The sequence below is a fragment of the Pan paniscus genome, chromosome 12 (assembly GCF_029289425.2).
Source record: "Pan paniscus chromosome 12, NHGRI_mPanPan1-v2.0_pri, whole genome shotgun sequence".
Lineage (NCBI taxonomy): Eukaryota > Metazoa > Chordata > Mammalia > Primates > Hominidae > Pan > Pan paniscus.
This window is the reverse complement of record NC_073261.2, coordinates 109,963,346-109,980,386: the sequence shown is the minus strand read 5'-3', so window position 1 is coordinate 109,980,386 and position 17,041 is coordinate 109,963,346. Positions and strand designations below refer to the sequence as shown.

General features: G+C 40.4%; 1 protein-coding gene across 2 annotated transcripts in view; it reads right to left on the bottom strand.

The window, feature by feature from the left end:
* Window positions 1-1,252: 1,252 nt before the first annotated feature.
* Window positions 1,253-17,041, bottom strand: part of CYRIA (CYFIP related Rac1 interactor A) — a 110,406-nt gene continuing 94,617 nt past the window's right edge. For both annotated transcript variants that reach the window (XM_034952647.3, XM_034952648.3), the window contains exons 5-12: window positions 15,721-15,826; window positions 13,737-13,873; window positions 13,188-13,265; window positions 12,893-13,009; window positions 12,722-12,801; window positions 11,196-11,322; window positions 6,864-6,934; window positions 1,253-4,794 (exon numbers count right to left, since the gene is read on the bottom strand). In XM_034952647.3, coding sequence (XP_034808538.1) covers window positions 4,731-4,794; window positions 6,864-6,934; window positions 11,196-11,322; window positions 12,722-12,801; window positions 12,893-13,009; window positions 13,188-13,265; window positions 13,737-13,873; window positions 15,721-15,826 — 780 coding nt within the window. In that variant the 3' untranslated portion in view covers window positions 1,253-4,730. The remainder of the gene's footprint in view (window positions 4,795-6,863; window positions 6,935-11,195; window positions 11,323-12,721; window positions 12,802-12,892; window positions 13,010-13,187; window positions 13,266-13,736; window positions 13,874-15,720; window positions 15,827-17,041) is intronic.

Sequence of the window (17,041 nt, the reverse complement as noted above, 5' to 3'; positions counted from 1 at the left end):
AGAACTTTATTTATGACGTAAGAGGCACTATGAAGGTGAGGTCAGCATGGTATTAGGCCAGTCTGCACTAGGATTTAGGTATTGGATGGATTATTGTATTTAGTCAATATAAATAGCTTAAATAAACTGATCAATACAATTCAGTTTTATTTAATCAGTCACTTAAGTTGTGATGGCCAAATATAATATAGACCTTTCAAGCAGAAAACACCTAGAAATTCTGTCTACACATTGATAAGCCAAAAGGTGAAATCAGGTATAAAGAAAGACTGCAAATATTCACCAGGTTTCATGAATGTGGTCAGCTGGGCTCCTCATCCCCATCCTTTCAAGGGAACCCCGAATAACAGTCAACTTTCTGGCTGGTATAAAGACTATTCTGAATTGCACATCCATCAATTCCTTACTATCTGTATGTATTTCTCTTGACAGTTACGCATATTCTCCCTTCCTTATTTTTTCATGTCTTTGACTCTCAACACTCATTTAATTAGGGGCACACACACCCACACTCTTCAGCGACCCTTTTCCTTCTCTCTCTTTCTAGGTTTTATCTCTTTAAATCTGTCCATTTGTCAATTTACAGAAAAATTCCTATTTCTATTTCTTTCCCTTTGTCACAAATAATCCTAATAATTGTGCTTTTGTCTTTTGCACAGGGCATCATGGAAGGTCTCTCTTGGGAATTCTGAGCCATTGATAGCACACACAATTAGGTCTCAGGTGATCAGCTTCAGAAGTGCAGGGATTAAAAGCAATGCTCTAGGAAAGCCTCAAAGTTGAATAGTTAGAAGAATTATTTCAGGGCTTACATTGTCTGAAAAATATACTTAACATAAAACCGGTTATTTGCTGATCTTGCCAAACCCATAAAGTAGTACTGCACTCAAAAGAAAGAATAAAAGATCACTTATTAGTGTTTCTTAGCATCTCTCGACAAGTAGGGCTCAGGCGTCTCTAGATATCAATCATGTCTCTGTTCATTTTCTGCCTTTTTTTTTTGGTAATTTCCTGCCTTTGGCTGTTATTCAGGGTTCTCTTGCAAAATGAACAAAACACAGCTGGTACCACGAGTAGCACATTTTGTGTTTGACTTTTTTTTTTTTTTTTTTTAAAGAAATTCAGGTATAGAGAGGTGAAGGGCTGCTGGTGTGATTTTCTCAGAGTACGTGTCTAGCAAATATCTATGTAGACGAATCATCACGTGCTTATCACCCACTTAACCCTAAGCATCATATAAAATAGAGGTGCATTTTTAAATATATGTACCAAACTTTAATTTTCATTTCACACTCAAAACTCCTGTAGAAAAAAAGGCAAAGCAGGCAAAAAAAATTACAATGACTTCAGCAAACAACATATGAAAACTGCAAAACAGCCTTGGGTCTGTAATGGCCTTTATAGATGTAGTGAGAAAACTGGGTTCCAAGGTTTTGAACTCTTTAAGACAAAATTCCAATGTTTATTACTAACATTTAAAAAATATTTGTAGCTGCATAGGATACAAGATTGAATGAGAAGTCTCTGAATTCTACTGCACAATTGGATCCTAAGATTGGGAGGCTTAATTTTTCTTTGGGGAAAACATGAAATTATTTTTGCTTAAACGTGATGATGCATCAGTAACCTCAGTTTACCATTAAGGTCTTAATTTAATGGTGATAACTAGGAGCAAATGTTGATCAAGCATGATGTTAACTAGTAGTTAAAAGGTAATAACCAAACTTTCTTTCTGGTTGTTAATACTCCACCCCTAATGTGAAGACATCCATTTCCAGTTTTTTGTTGTTGTTGTTACTGTTTTTTTTTTTTCTACTACTAATTCCTAGTGGTGCACAACGAGTTTCTGAGAACACAGTAATAACACCAAAGTAGCAGTGCATCTGAGAAACATAATTTTTACCTCGTTGCTTTCCCAAAAATAAATATCTCAGTCATGGAAAACACTGTTTATTTGAAAACAATGAGACCTCAAATATGAAATATAGTTAACAATGACATTGACACTGTTGCTAGCACTTTCCCCTAAACCACCCATAAGTCTTGGACGCATGTGCATGCAGCACACACACACACACAAAAAACCAAAAACAAAGCCAAAAAAAAAAAAATCCCAAACACAACAATCCGTGATTGTTCAATGACTCCTGATGCCAGGAGGACAGGCTGTTAAAAGAATTTGTCTCCCACAATATCTCTGGAGTGGGCACAAAGCCCATCACCTGTTAGTGATCACAGACATTCAGTTAACCTGTCCTTCCAGTAATCAGAGACAACAATTCAGACCCTGGACTTCTCAGAATCCATGTACTGCTGAGTCTTGGCTTTGAGACAAGACAAGTCTTGGCTAAATTGAGGCAGGACAGCAGCCCTTTCCATATGTTTGGTCCCATTTGATAGAAAGTCTAATTTAGAGTTATAAATGTGCTCATATATTTACTCTGAGCTCAATCTAATTTGACAGGTAATTCCTCACATTTTCTCCATTAGCCAGCTGAGAATCAGCTGTGGTAGAGACACACGACATGGGTTCAAGCCCCTCATGAGCCCTGTGGTGGCTGGCAAGTCCTTTCCTTTCTTTAAGCCTTAATCTCCTCACTTGATAGAGGGGGAGAAATTGACCCAATGATGATCAATATTGTGTGGTTCTATATTTCTAGTCTAGACAATTGTTGCTCAAGTGTAACATGTGACTGCCAAATAGGATATTTCTTAAGATGAATATCTCCTAAATTTCCTCACCTGGTATGATCACATATTCTGGCTTCCTCTAAGGTTTAGAATCTGTAGGTTCAAAAAGGTCTTGAAGACCACCTAGCTTATTTCTATTCTGATGAGAGAACCTCCATCCAAGCAGCTGTACTTTTTCAACTTGAAAATCTCCAAGGAAAAGAGCCTTTTCCTTCTATTGACTAATGTTTAGATGCAGACCAGGGAATCTTTCCTGCCGCTTGGCTGAACTCCCTTGCTAAAACAACATAAGACAAGTATTTTTTCCCCTTTATTGGAGGATCCAAGGGAAGATCAGCTGGTCACTAAAGTCCAGAAAGCAATGGAGTCTTATAGCTCATTCCTGGGATGTTGCAAATAATGCCAAACTCTGATGTACTCAGACTCAACTTCTAGGATTATCATTCACTAAATGCCTGGGTGACTCCTTCTAGTGGAAACAGGCAAGTAACAATATAGACCAGACTGAGGATTTACTTAGAAGGGTTGAATCCCATCCCATAGTATGTATTCACAGCCACATGGTATAAAAGGAAGAGCATGGAGTCAAGAGTGAAGCATCCTGGGTTCTAGGCCCACATGGGAGCCATCCTGTATGACCACATCCTCTGGGTTTCATTTTTCCTTAGGAGGTCAGAATCAGAGATTTTCATGATTCCATTCGAACTAAGCTCTGATGTACAGAGAGAATGACTGCAGGCTTCATAATATTGTTCATCAACAAGACAAGGTGGGGCAAATGCTTGCTGGATACTACGTACTAAGGAAGAAGGGCGGAGTCAGTCATTTTATCGGCATTAACCTTACAGGGCTCTTGAAGATTGTTTTAATTGCCCATTTTAGAGACAAGGAGGTTAAGACTCAGAAAGCTTAAACACGTTTCTCAAGATCACACTATGAATCATTAGTAAGGCCAGGAGTAAATTCAGGTGCACCAGGGCTTTTATATTGCAACAAGCTAGCAACGGGGTTGGGGAAGAGCTACTTTTTAAAAACCTGTGAAACAGAAAACATGGATTTTTTTCCCCTCTAAATTCCTCTAGTTTTCTGGGAAAACTAATGCAGTATCCTAGACCTTTGTTCTCATATAAATGGTCTTCAGAGAACAGGGCTCTTATGAGGGGTGGCTGTGCACCCAGAACTCTGCAGGTAACCGGAAGGTTGCTAAACTCACAAATAACTTCAAAGCCAGAGCTCCATTTCCCTAATCCCTGTAGGCAGAGGGTTGAAGCAGAGAGATGGCTGTTCTGTTGCCTGAGTGCACCTCTGAGGACCTGTCTCCCAGTTCCAAGACAGCCACCTTCATCAGTCCAGTGGCAACATCACATCTATCTATTTCTGCTGCTCTCCCACTAACTGAAAAAAATACAGGAGATTTTTTTTCATGTGAAATTAAAGGAGAACATTAGAGGGATATAAATCCAAACAGAAAAGGAGTATGCTGATTAATAAAACACGTGCAAACAAAAAAGTTGCACGTGTAGACTGCAGTCTGAGGACAGAGAGGGGGTGTGCTGAATTCAAAACACTTGGGTTTAATTCTCCACATGCATTTTTCTTGGATTCCTCTCTTCCTCTGTCAAGATAACAGTTGTGTTTCTTGTAGCTGAGCCGACACAGGAAATCAAATATTTTGTGTTTCTATAAACTATACTTCCCAGAGAGATAACACATCTAGAATTAAAATACTACCACAAACAATTAGGAATTTTGTATCGTTACAGGTGTTGTTAAAGGACTCCAGTAGCAAAGATCAAAGTCTCCGAATTTTGCCTTTGGAGAAGGGGGTTTCATTTCAGACATCAAAGGTAAGGCTCTCAAGTCAATTTATGCTCTGCTGGGTTGAGTCAGTCAGGATACAAATTAAGGTCCATATATTTCAGTGACAAGAAGGAAACGGTTATGTAAATACACAAGTATTAACATCAATCTGTATTAAATTATGTAAACATATACATCTTCTGAGGTCAGCACATAGATCCTCTTCTTTGAGCAGAGCTCTACTGAAGCATTGCTCGAATCTGTTTGGAAGTTGATTCATCGTTCAAGTGCTTTGTAGTGAACCTGGATGGAGAGAGAATGGTAGAGGTTAGCGGCAAACAGTGCTCTGTGTAAGCTTCAGCCCATCTTTACCTTCGGAAACACAATTGATATTTGGGCTTATTTCTTTAGACAAAAATCCACACTTCAATGCTCACAGTCGTCTCAGATTTAATATTCGATTCTTCCTTCCAAAGGAATTTTGTATTATGGTTATTAAACCAAGTAGATATTTTACATAATCAAATAATTACACAGAGGAGATATGAGCGGTCTCATTTTCTAGGGAGGTGGATTTCACAAGATTGAGTGCAGAATCCTGACCACTGAGGCTGCCCCTGCTAACTCACAAATTTCAGAATAGAGATTTGCATAGCAACATTGCCCAGAACTGGAATGTTTATGGTTCTCCACTTTCCTGGCAATGCTTAATTAACCTCATTGCCACCACAAGGGGGCACAAATGCTGGTAAGCAAACCCACAAAAATGGTGCAATCTGCAGCCTCCCAATAGCCGGGTGTAGAAATCATTTATGCAAAAGAAGGAAAAGAGAATTAACATGTAATAAAACTTTGGCCAGGTCATGGGCGCTCCATGTTAAGTTTCGTGTTACAATAACTTTGTAAAGGTGAGGTTATTGCTTTCATTTTATAGAAAAGAAAACTAAGATTCAGAGAGGTTAAATGATCTATTCCAGATCACAAGGTTACTGAATTGAGATTTGTGATTTCTGACTCAACCCTATATTTTGCTATCTGGAAAGCCTGTGCTCCTCTGACATCATCACAGTGCCTCCAGGAGGCACAAATTCTAACAAATCAGATGGGACTCAGGGCCTAGCACAGAGTTTTGCTTGATTGAATGAAGCTGGAAAGCTCAACACACTCAGAAGTTAAAGCCTTATTCATGTGTATAGAAAGTCATCCTGGGTGTGAAATGGACACCAGGAGAAAACCTTAGTTTTTCCCACAGACTCTGGAAGGCTCTTATATTAATACTAAGTCTCTTCTAAAGGATGGTGACTTAGCAACACAGCAAAACAGCATCAACCTCAGGGTCTATTTTGTTCATTTTGTGTGTGTCTCAGTTTCTTCATTTATTAAGTGGGGGTAACAGATCACCCTTACCTCTCTGACTTGTGATGATTAAATGAGACAATATGATTAGGAGTGGAGTATAAAACATGAGCGTTGTACATAGGTAGAGCATTATTGATCCATCCCACTTAGACTTATTGAACACTTACTGCATGTACAACACTGAGTGGAACTCAGGGGAATCAAAGATGAATAAGACAACAGGGACCATAAACCTTCTAGACTGCAATCTAGTATCAGAATGATTTACATAGCAGTGTGATTCAACCAATTCTTGTAGATGTGTCAGAGCTAAAAAAAAGCATCCCCTCTCTGAAATGGATTAAGCACATGCATCCCTGGGAAGAAAGCAGCTGCCTAGGCGTCACTTGTTAGCAGTGAGAAGCTGAAACATGCCACAGCTGGCCAAATATTTAGGCATCTAGACAGTGGGTTCTCAATTCTGGTAGCTGCACATGTGAACCACCTGGGGAGCTTTAGAATAAACAAAGAAACACAAAATGGATACCTGAGACGCTAGCCCAGAGATTCCGATCCATTTGGTCTGAGTCACATGCAGTCAGAATCACACTGAGTGTTTTCAAAAGGTACCCACATAATCCTCAAGTGCAGCCAGGTTTGGGAACCCCTGGTAAAGTGGAAAGTGAGAGCCTGGAAGCCTCTTGTTCTGAGGAGTCTCTTTAAGCCCCAAAGCAGTGTGGCTGAGAATCAGGTCCATGACCCGCGGGGTCACCCACACCTGGGTTCAGGTCCTAGCTTGGCCATTTACTGTGTGACTTTTGGCAAGTTATTTGACTTCCTTAAATCTCATTTTTTTTCCATCTTTAAAAAGGGGAATGATAAAAATGGTGCTGACCTCAAAAGATTGTTAGGAAGATTCAATGTGTTAAAATATGCAAGGGTTAAGTTTGGTGCTATCCACAACAGTATTCAAATTTGCAATAGCCCTGAAAGGCTGGCTGTTCCCTGTGAGCTGACACAGGGTTGAAGCTCACCTGAGGGCATTTAGCAGCCCCTCCACACTGTCTGGGGCCTGCTCCTTCAAAACTTTTATGCAGCCTTTCATCTAGGAGGAGAAAGCACAATGTTTGTTAATATCCTAGTAATACTGTCTATGCCAATATCTACCCATAATAACATGTGCCCATAATGTCACATTATGTCTTCCCATAGAAATCCAATGCAGAAATGACCAACAGGCTTTCCTACCCCCTCAGGCTGGTGAGCTGTTCCTCTGGGCTTCTAGAGGATTCTGTATGACTGCAATCATTATCAATTTTCATACTATATTGCAATTGTACATTTCACTTGCCTGGCTTTAGGGACAAAGACTTGAGACTTTGATCTTGCCTTGTACTATGGAGCCAAATGCAGGGCCTTCCGTCCACTCAGTGCTCAGTTGAGATTTACTGAATAAAATCTGAATAATTTTATGCCATTCTTCTGCCCTGAATGTTTTCTGTCCTTCACCTGTTTGACTGGCAAACCCTTAACACTTATTTTAGACCCAGCTGAAGATCATTACCTCCTGGGATCCTATTCTGACCTCACTACCTTCATTAGGTAGAAGCAACCAACACCTTTCTGTGCTCCCAATACGACTCTGTCATTTATCAGAGAAACTTGGAGAATTTAGTGCCCATATTAACTTCTTTCTTCACTAGACCAGGAGCTCCTGGAGGTCCAAGTCTATGTCTCAGCCATCTTTGAGAGGACTGATGAAGGGCCACTGTTCAGAATGTGAACTTCACAGATGCTAAATGCCTGAGTTTCCTTCATGCTTGTTTCTTTAGTATCTTCACAAACCTAGGCAAGTGTCTTAGCTTTTTGTGTCTGTATAATATAGTTGACCCATAATTTGGGAAGTGCATGGAAACTGAATTTATATAGATCACATTACATTATGCATATCCTGGAGTGTTTTCTGGCAAAGCAAGAATCTTTCTGCAAAGCTATTCATATGCTGTTATATATTGGATTTGGTTATACTTAGGGCCCCTTTTGTAACAGCCCTTAGAAACATTTTCTGTCATTGTGCTTCTTGCATGTCAAAAGTTTTATCTTACGGCCTGATAGACCCCGATAGACTGATGGAGGCTGCCAGAAAACAGGGTTGGGAATCATGTGAGGATCACTACAGGTTCATCAAAAAAGAATGTCATGGCAAACGAGAGGTGTCTGTCATGCATACCAGATTGGGAGAAGCTACAAGCATGCCAGGTATATGCCACCCCAGACCTGGGATGGCATCAGGCCCAGGGATGCAGAGATTCTGTCCCTCTCCCATAGTTGATTATCATAGTGTGGAAGTGTTCTTATGAACCAGGCCTAAGAAGCAGTGAGAATGCAGATGTGGAAGGGGTGGAAGAGCAGGGAATGCTGTTTGGGAATCTGGAGTTCCACTTAGGGTGATTTAAGCTGTAGGTAAGAATAACAAGATGCTGTCAAGGATGCAGTTGGGGCCAGATGCAGTGTGAATTCGACAGCATGTTCAGGAGCTGGGGGCCTTTACCTGTGGAAAACATCCTTGATAGGTGTTAAATAATCTAGTGATGCGGTTAATATGGAAAAGGACCAGAAGGAAGCAAGAACAGAGAGAGAAGGGGCAGTGAGAGCCCCTGAGGGTGTGAGGTGTGGAAGCAGCAGTGGGCATGGAGGAGCAAGGAGAGACTAATCTGAGGTCAACTCCATAGGATTTGGTGACTGATGAGATATGGGGTGAAGAAGCCATTCCTCATTCTCAGGGACAATTCTAGCCTCTGGCTTAGACACTGGTTGGAGGACGATGAAATACCTGAGACAGGAACCCAGGAGAAGGAACAGGTTTGTGGGGGGAGGGGAATCTCTGTTTTGGGGATGGCCATATTTCAGGTGTCCATGGGAAATGGGGTCTGGAATTCTGGATAAAATCTGAGATGGAGACAGGGGTTAAGAGGTGATTACTTATTGGGTCATTTCAAAAGATTCCAAGGAAATCAATTGAAAATACCATCTCCCCAAACCCTCCTTTCCTGGCGTCCACAATTAGCATTTCTTTAATAAATGGCTTGTGCCGCCTTGGTAGCCACTTTGATGATTCCCCCTGCCTGGAGGACTCTGCTTTCCCTCTGTCCTTTTGGGAAAATCCTACATCTTCTTCAAGGTCCACCTCAAACATCACCCTCTGTCTCTGCTCTTCAGCAAAACGAGTTTCTCCCTCCCCTAGGTTTCCAGAGCTCACTTCATGTCTATTCTGCACTCCAAAGCATGCCCTTTGTAAGTACACACACAGTGCCTGCCTCTCTCAGGCCCTCACAAAGAGATCCTGGGGTTTTCACAGTTGATGCTGATGCCCTAATGATTTACAAGCCCAGTGACTATAACTGCTGGCTTAGAAACAGACTAGTATCTGAATGGAGACCCTATATGTCATAAAAAAAAATGGCCCGTCTCAAATGGTTTACCGTGCTTATTAAGCCTGAAACTTTCTTAGAGGTACATGCAAACATCCATATGAACAAACCTTACGTAGTGCTTTTGACCTCCACGGACAAAAGCAAACTTCATCAAGACTATGCGTGAAGACTTAACATGATATACTGTTTACAGCCTCAACCGAAAGACTCAGTAAATAACATATAAAGCCAAGCTTTTTAAAGATTAGGGCTACAAGGCATAATTTTACCCAGTGTATTTTTAATTGTTGACTCTGTGACAAGTTAACAAATGGCTATGGTAATGAGAATATCTTATGAGTCTCAGGTAATGAACTCAATCCATAGTCAAATAATATTTACAGAGTTATTTATACTCAATCTATAGTATGAAAATGTTAAAGCCTCACAAAGGATACAGTAAAAATATTTATTGGTATAAAAATGCCCATGATACACTTTTATGTAAATGAAATATGTTTCAAAATAGCACGTAAAGCAGGGTACTAATTTGTTAAGGACATCCACACACATGTCCACACAAGCATCTATACTAAAAGAAGGTACACATGCATGCTGCTGTATGAACGGTGATCCTCTGCCTATGGTGAGGTTATTACAGATATATTTAATTTACTATGTCTTGATTTTCTAAGTGTCAAATTTTTTTTCACATAAATATTAATTTTCTTGGTACATAGAAATAATTACATTAAAAATAATAAAGAGTCTATGAAGAAACATGACTAACTATACTATGAACTCAGAACCTTAAAATAAGTAATCCAAGTTACATTTTTTATTGATACATTATCTTGCATTCTTCAGACCTATGGCCCTCCTGGGCATGTAGACTTTCTCTTGCATAGGGCCAGAGCATCAGGACACTGTTCTCTGCAGATGAGTGAACACAGTGTGTCACCCAGACTCGGCTATACTGGAGTAAGTAAGTTACTACCAAGAGAAGCTATTCTGCACCTTAAAGGCTTTAAATGAGTACATGGAATACACTATTGGGTTGGTGCTAGAGGCAAGTGCTGGATGAAGAGGAGGTGTGCTTTATGCCACAATCAACAGCAAAGCAACTGCGCACCAAAATCATGTGTTTTCAATTATCTCCATTCATTCATTCATTCATCCATCAAAACACCTACAGGGTGTCTGTTGAGTTCCACCCACTATGTGCCAGGTACTGTGTGAGGCAATAGAGCAGACATGAGGTATATAGATTATGGTCCCTGTCCTTGTCAAGAAATCGTCTGTGAGGGAGTCAGAAAATACAGAACGGTGAGTGCTCTGGGGACCAGAGAAGCAAGAAGGCTCGTCCTATGCAGAAAATGTGTTCTTAGATGAGGTGATGTTTGAAACATGTCTGAAAGGAACCCACCCATCAGAGAGGAAGAGGAAGGGCTCTCTGGGCAGGAGAAAGGACTCACACATATCACGTATATCCAAGTGATGAGGAAAGGCATGGGACATGAGTGGAGCAACAGGTAGTGGTGGGAGAGGAAGTGAAAGGGTAATTTGGGATTTGACCATAGTGTCTTGTAATGCAGTATCTCCCAATTCTTCACAATAGGACACACATAGAATAGAAACCATCTATTTGTACAGCACACTGGGTAAATGAAGGGACTGCATGCAACTAAGTGACTGTTCATTTGCTCAGCTCCATTAGAGACTGAGGGGATCAGCATCGTAACATTGCTGCTATGCTTTGGAGGTTGAGTGTTTTGTCCTAAGCACATGAAAAAGCCTGGACATCTTGCTGTGAGGACAGCTGCCAGGATGGGCTGTGCATCTTAGAAAGATCACTCTCAGTGGAGAGGTCTTGAGGTGCCTGAGGAAGAAAAACAAGGTCTGGCAACATTCATGGGCCCTTATTTGGAAAGCACATTTCACAACTATTCTTACATCGATCTTGGATGTCTTGCAGAAAGCTCCCACAGGGTGGACATGGTCATAGAGGATGATGACTCCCACCATCACCCTCATGCAGAACATCAGGGTCTCTTCACTCGTAAACCTACTTCTGTACTCCCTGCAAGAGAAGAAACAGCAGTGGCGTCACTTCCTTGTCAGAACATGTGCGTTCTTTGGCCCCACAACTGGATACTTTAGATGCCTCCAATCCTCTCTTGGGAACAATCCCAGATCTGCAACAACCAGTTAATATGCTTCTGAGGAAATCCATGATGATAATTCTCCTTGAATCTATTCAACCAGCAATTCAGTGTGAAAATAAGGTAAATTAAAGGGCAGTAAATTCCCTTTTCATCTGCCCTTCAGCGGGCTAGCTCATCATGTACCTCACTCCTCCACCTATCAATCTTGAATATTTTATAGCAGGTCCCTCTGGCTGTCCAAGATTATAGAGAGTAATGGCTTCATTACAGAGAAAAAGAATTGGGCTCATTTCTACGGAGCAGCTATCATGTCTCCAGTCGGAGTAACTTCCTTTGTTAAAACACAGGCTGCAGATTGTATTGGATTGGCAAAAATACCTTTAAAAACTATGTACCATTCATTGAGCATCCAAGAGTATTTGTAGAGTTTGAATTTTGTTCACTTACCTTGACAGGGTCACTGATGATTCAGATAATTCAGGCCAATTCTAGAGGCTTTTTTTCTAGAGGCTTTCTTAGCATCTATTTCATTATGAATTGGCTCTGCAATGAAGATGATTACTATTTCTGCCTTGGAATAAATCTTAACTTTGGTACAAGTGAAATATTTGAAATTAATGCCATCTTACATTTGAACAGGCTATCAGATTTTATAAGGTACTCTTGATGGCTTTGGTCTTCCTAAAGACTCTGCAAAGTAGATGGCCTTATGGGAACTTCATTAGATGAGGAAACCGAGGCTCAGGAAGTCAGGCCAGTTATTTACAGGCATAGTAGGGGCTACAGCCATAAGTGGAACTCAGAATTTTGAGCACAGATTACCATGCTGCTTCATCCTCAATATTCTCAATCATTTTTAAATCTAACAAGTAGCAACTAGTTTAGGTACAAAGAGAGAGAGATAGAGAAAGAGAGAGACCTCCATTTTCACTCTTGAAACAGTCTTATCATGTCAACTCCTGGTTTTATATCTTCTCTACAATATATTTATCATGATGTCCCATCATTTAACACACCCTCCATTTGGTTCTTACACATCTTCTACAGCATCTTTGATCTGAGCCTTGGTTCTGCCACCTGACAAGCTATGCAGTTGTTGGGAAGTCAGTCAACCACTTTGGGCCTCAGCTTCTTCAGCTATGCAGTAGTGATAGTGACACCTACCACTCAGAGTTCTTAGTGAAATTAAAGCAGATAATATACATGAAAACTTTAGGGTGTTGACCCAAATGTTGCATATCATTAACATCATCATCTTAACAGACACTGGCTGGGTGAAGTCTCAACCACGAATACATCTCTGATTTAACTTACGGAGTTTCCAGCATGACTTTACAGACACTTGTCATTGTGCTGAGGCAGTCTGTGGTGTTCTCTATTGGCAGAGTTTTGTTCTAAATGGGAGACACAAATGCACATTAGTCCTGCTTGCAGCTCTTGTGTGGAATTAAGAAAAAAAGCACCTCGTTGCTCAACTTCACTTACTTCAGAGACAAAGTGCATTGTGGCATTGCTAAGGGTTTTCAGCATTGGCGTGGCTTCTGCATAGAAGAGGGACATTCGATTGGCCATCTCATTATTGACTTCATTCTCAATGTCTAGCTGATGAAAATAAGAAGAGAAGATGGATTTATAAAGAGAAAGTCCAAATGCTCCAAATACTTTTCTCTGGAACTGAATTACAGACAAGGACATTGTCTTCTGTCTGTGCTCTGCCTGATGCAGAAATCAAAAGAGTCATGGAGAAGGGTGCAAAGGTCAAGGCGACCCAGGGACTCACGTGCATGTTGTTGATGCGGTTGCGACTGATTGTTCTTCTGTAGTAGCTGAAGTCATTCTGAATAGCCGGGTTCCTCATCTGAAATTCAGAGGACAAGAGCGAAGGTCATCTCTCAGTATCAGATGGGGGATATGCATTAGGAGGAGCCCAGACACTAGATTTTATAAATACTCCAGGACTTCTCTTTGTTACATAAGAGTCAAAGCAACTTCTGGTTAGAAATAAGGACCCACAACTTCATTATTTTAAAATATGCCCTGCGGGCTAGATTTCAGGGAAAGTATATTTGGTCTTAATGTGGAACAGATACTTGAAAAGGTTTTCTCTGATTTCATTTGGCAGATTTAAAATTTCCATATACAAATCATCATCTTAAATTACTTTTACCACATGGAATGCAAATTCTCACCACATTATATGTCTCTCTAGGGAAGGAATTACATCTTACTCATTTCTCTACCCACCCACCCCACAGCACTAACAGAACAGCTGTAAACAGTAGGTACTCAGTACAAGTTTATTAAATTTTCACAGCACATTTGGCCTAACCTTCAGCTCATCGAATCGAAGGGTAAAATGTAAAATTTCGGCAAACTCCTTTGCCAGGGCCTGTTCCCTTTCCAGGTGTTGGGTTGGTGTGTAGGGTGGACAAGTCAGAGATTCCAATAAACTCTGAAGAGCTTTTTCTGAAAATCAAAGGGATAAATAGATATGTTGGAGGTGGCCCACCGAGGTCCTTCAAAGAACACAATTCCCAGCCTCAGTTGACAATCTCAGAGATCACCTGCTTGAGTCTCTCCCGATAACTATGTGAGGTGTGCTGCATGTGGACGAGGAAGAGAAGGAATCCCACATGGCTGGGCAGGCGGCCTCCCCTGCGGAAACCCCCCATGGCCACAGTGTTTTGTAAATTTCTTTCTAAGCTCAGCTGGACCTGGACATATTTAGTAATCTCAATTTCTGACACTGTTAGAAAACCACAGATATGTGTTTTTGGGTCATGTGCATGAGACAGCCATTCATGATTCAGGATGAGATGAGACAGTGCCCTAAACACATGGGTTAGATGACCGGCTTTGCAGGGAAAGACCTCTGCCCCTATTGGACTTTTCTCTGCAACTACATTCTAACCTAATCCCAAGAATATTTTTCTATGAACCCATTGCCCTATCTACCTCCATTATTTTTCTTGCAACAGTTTCACCACTCCCACTTGTCTGTTTCTCTAAACAGTCCCTTATAGCTTGTTCTTCAATATATTTCTAATAGCACAGAGTCATTTAACCAATCCTCTAAAGCAGGGATTGGCAAGGTATGACCCATCAGCCAAATCTGGTCCATTACTTGTGTTTTGTAAATAAATACAAGTTTTATTAAAACACAGACGTGCTCATTCTGTTATGTAACGACTAGGGCTGCCTTTACATGAGAGTGGCAGAGGCGAGTAGTTGCAAAAAAGACAGGACGGCCCACAACTCTAAAATATTTATGATTTGGCCCTTTACAGAAAAGTTTGCGGACATCTGCTCTATGTAGTTCTTACATAACTTTTATAGCATTTCTACAGGGATGTCTCTGGCCTTTTTGAGATATTTCCATCTGTAAGAACACACTCTCTTCTGAGGCAGCCAGTTCTACCTTGGCCTGCTCTTGTAAGGAATTGTTTTCCTTCTGCTGAGCAAAAATTTGGCTCCTCAGAATTTCCATTCACTGGGTCAACCCTTTGAGGAAACATAGAAAGAAGTCTGTGTTCTCTTTTACTCTCTTCTATCTGAGAGTCATCAGAAACCCTCTCTTCTTGGAAAACGGGTTTGGTTCATTCAAGTACTTCCCTTCGTCTCAGCTTCTAGTCCTCTTAACATCACAGTCATTACTCCCCCAAGGTATTTCAAGTTCTCTGTTTTCCTCTTAATCTGTGGCACTCATTTTATGGCAAAAGTAGAGTAGAACATGCCTTCCTCATTCAAGATATACTGTATTAACCAATGAAGCATCCTCCCTGGGGAGTGATTTTGTCATATTGCTGGTCACATTGATCCTATTTCCAACCAGATTTGGCATTACTCAACATCTACAAAGCCATCCTGTACTTGCACAGTTTTTTAAAGCTTAAGGAAATAATGTTACATTGTTTTTCTTGCATTTTACTCTATTAAATTTATCATATGACTCCAGACAAGCAAGTTATTTGTTGGGTGAGCAGGTAACCTGCTATCTTTTAACTTCTCTGTTATTCAGAAATGTGATCAGCCCACAGTAAAACTATTAAGAATTGGATACAGATGAGAACAGGACCAAGAAGATACTCACTAATAGAGACACACTAAATGGGCCAATAACTTCAGGGGAAGAACTTTGTGGTGGATTGAAAGAAATGAAAATGACAAGAGTTGTTGCTCATAAATGGCCTCTCATTTGATACAGTGGATGGATGTGGGACATTTTCCAATATGCCACGCTGTTCCCACTACCTACTCAAACATCAAAACAGAACTCCGTATGTGGGCCATGAAAACTACAAATACATACTCACCTAGTCTAATGGAAAACTCGTAAAATCTCTTTAGCCTCACAACAAGAGGGCACACCGCATTCCAAGCTTTTTCTTGAAGCTGAATGTCATTGGGATTTTGAATTGCCTGCAAAAACACAGTAGAGCTGACTGTTTAAAAAGAAGTGGTAAGCTCCACATCAAAATGCCCTAAGATTTAGTTTAAAATACAATCCCTGCTATACTTTGCTGATGTGATACTATTTAAATCAACACCGGTTCATCGGATGGTCCTCCAACATGCTCAATATGAATGGAAATTTTAACACTTGAACATACAGCAAATGGCTCTACAATTACATCCTGTGTCATCTCACTTGTTTCTATTATCTTGAACACAAAAAATTCACATCTAAATTGGAAGAAACTCAGCCCTCTCCATCACCATTAGACTCCTCTAAAGTGGAATTGTGCTCATTATAAAGTGCAAATTCTGTAGACATTTCGTTTATCTTTAATAGGCATTGCATTCCTGCCAGTTTGTCATGTTACCTAAATTGTATAAATTAAATGGTGACCCCTAAGTAGAAAAACCACCTCTTACTAGACTGTTACTTTTTTAGAAACTCCGCCTTGTCTGAGTTTCAGCAACTTGAGGATTATGACGGTGGTGGTGTTCTTTTCAGAAGGATGGGGGCAGTGGCAGTACTGCGTGCATGTGTGCTTATGTGTGTGTGTGTATGTGTGAATTTGCATGCATATATGTATGTGTTGGTATTGCCACAAAACTAATGCTTTCACATAAAAAGAGTGTGAAGTTTCTTGCTTTTAAGGTATTGCGAAGTTGCAAAAGTCAAAGTGGTGATTTTCTTTTTTGTTTTTGTTGTTGTTTTGTTTTCTGTTAATTTTAGAAAATCTCATAAGACATTTGAGATGACAAACTGAAAGCAAGGTGGTTTTGGCTGTTGTGTATCACACTGGTGGAACCTGCCTGAGTAATTACCAAATGCCAGAAAGTACATGTCCACCCAGACTTCATGGTTCATATTTCAACTGTTGTTCACAGACTTTACATTGTTTCCCTTAAATGAAATAACATATTGACACATTATTGTTTAAATGTGAGTCCTGCAATATCACTTGTGTGTTTGAGAAGAGAATGGGTAATATTAATCTATAGCACTGTGTGCTCAGATTAATGCACTAGAATAAAAGGGGCGATTCATGCTCTTTTTTTTTTTTTTTTTTTTTTTTTTTTTTTTTTTGAGACAGAGTTTCACTCTTGTTGCCCAGGCTGGAGTGCAATGGTGCGATGTGCAACCTTAGCTCGCTGAAACCTCCGCCTCCCAGGTTCAAGTGATTC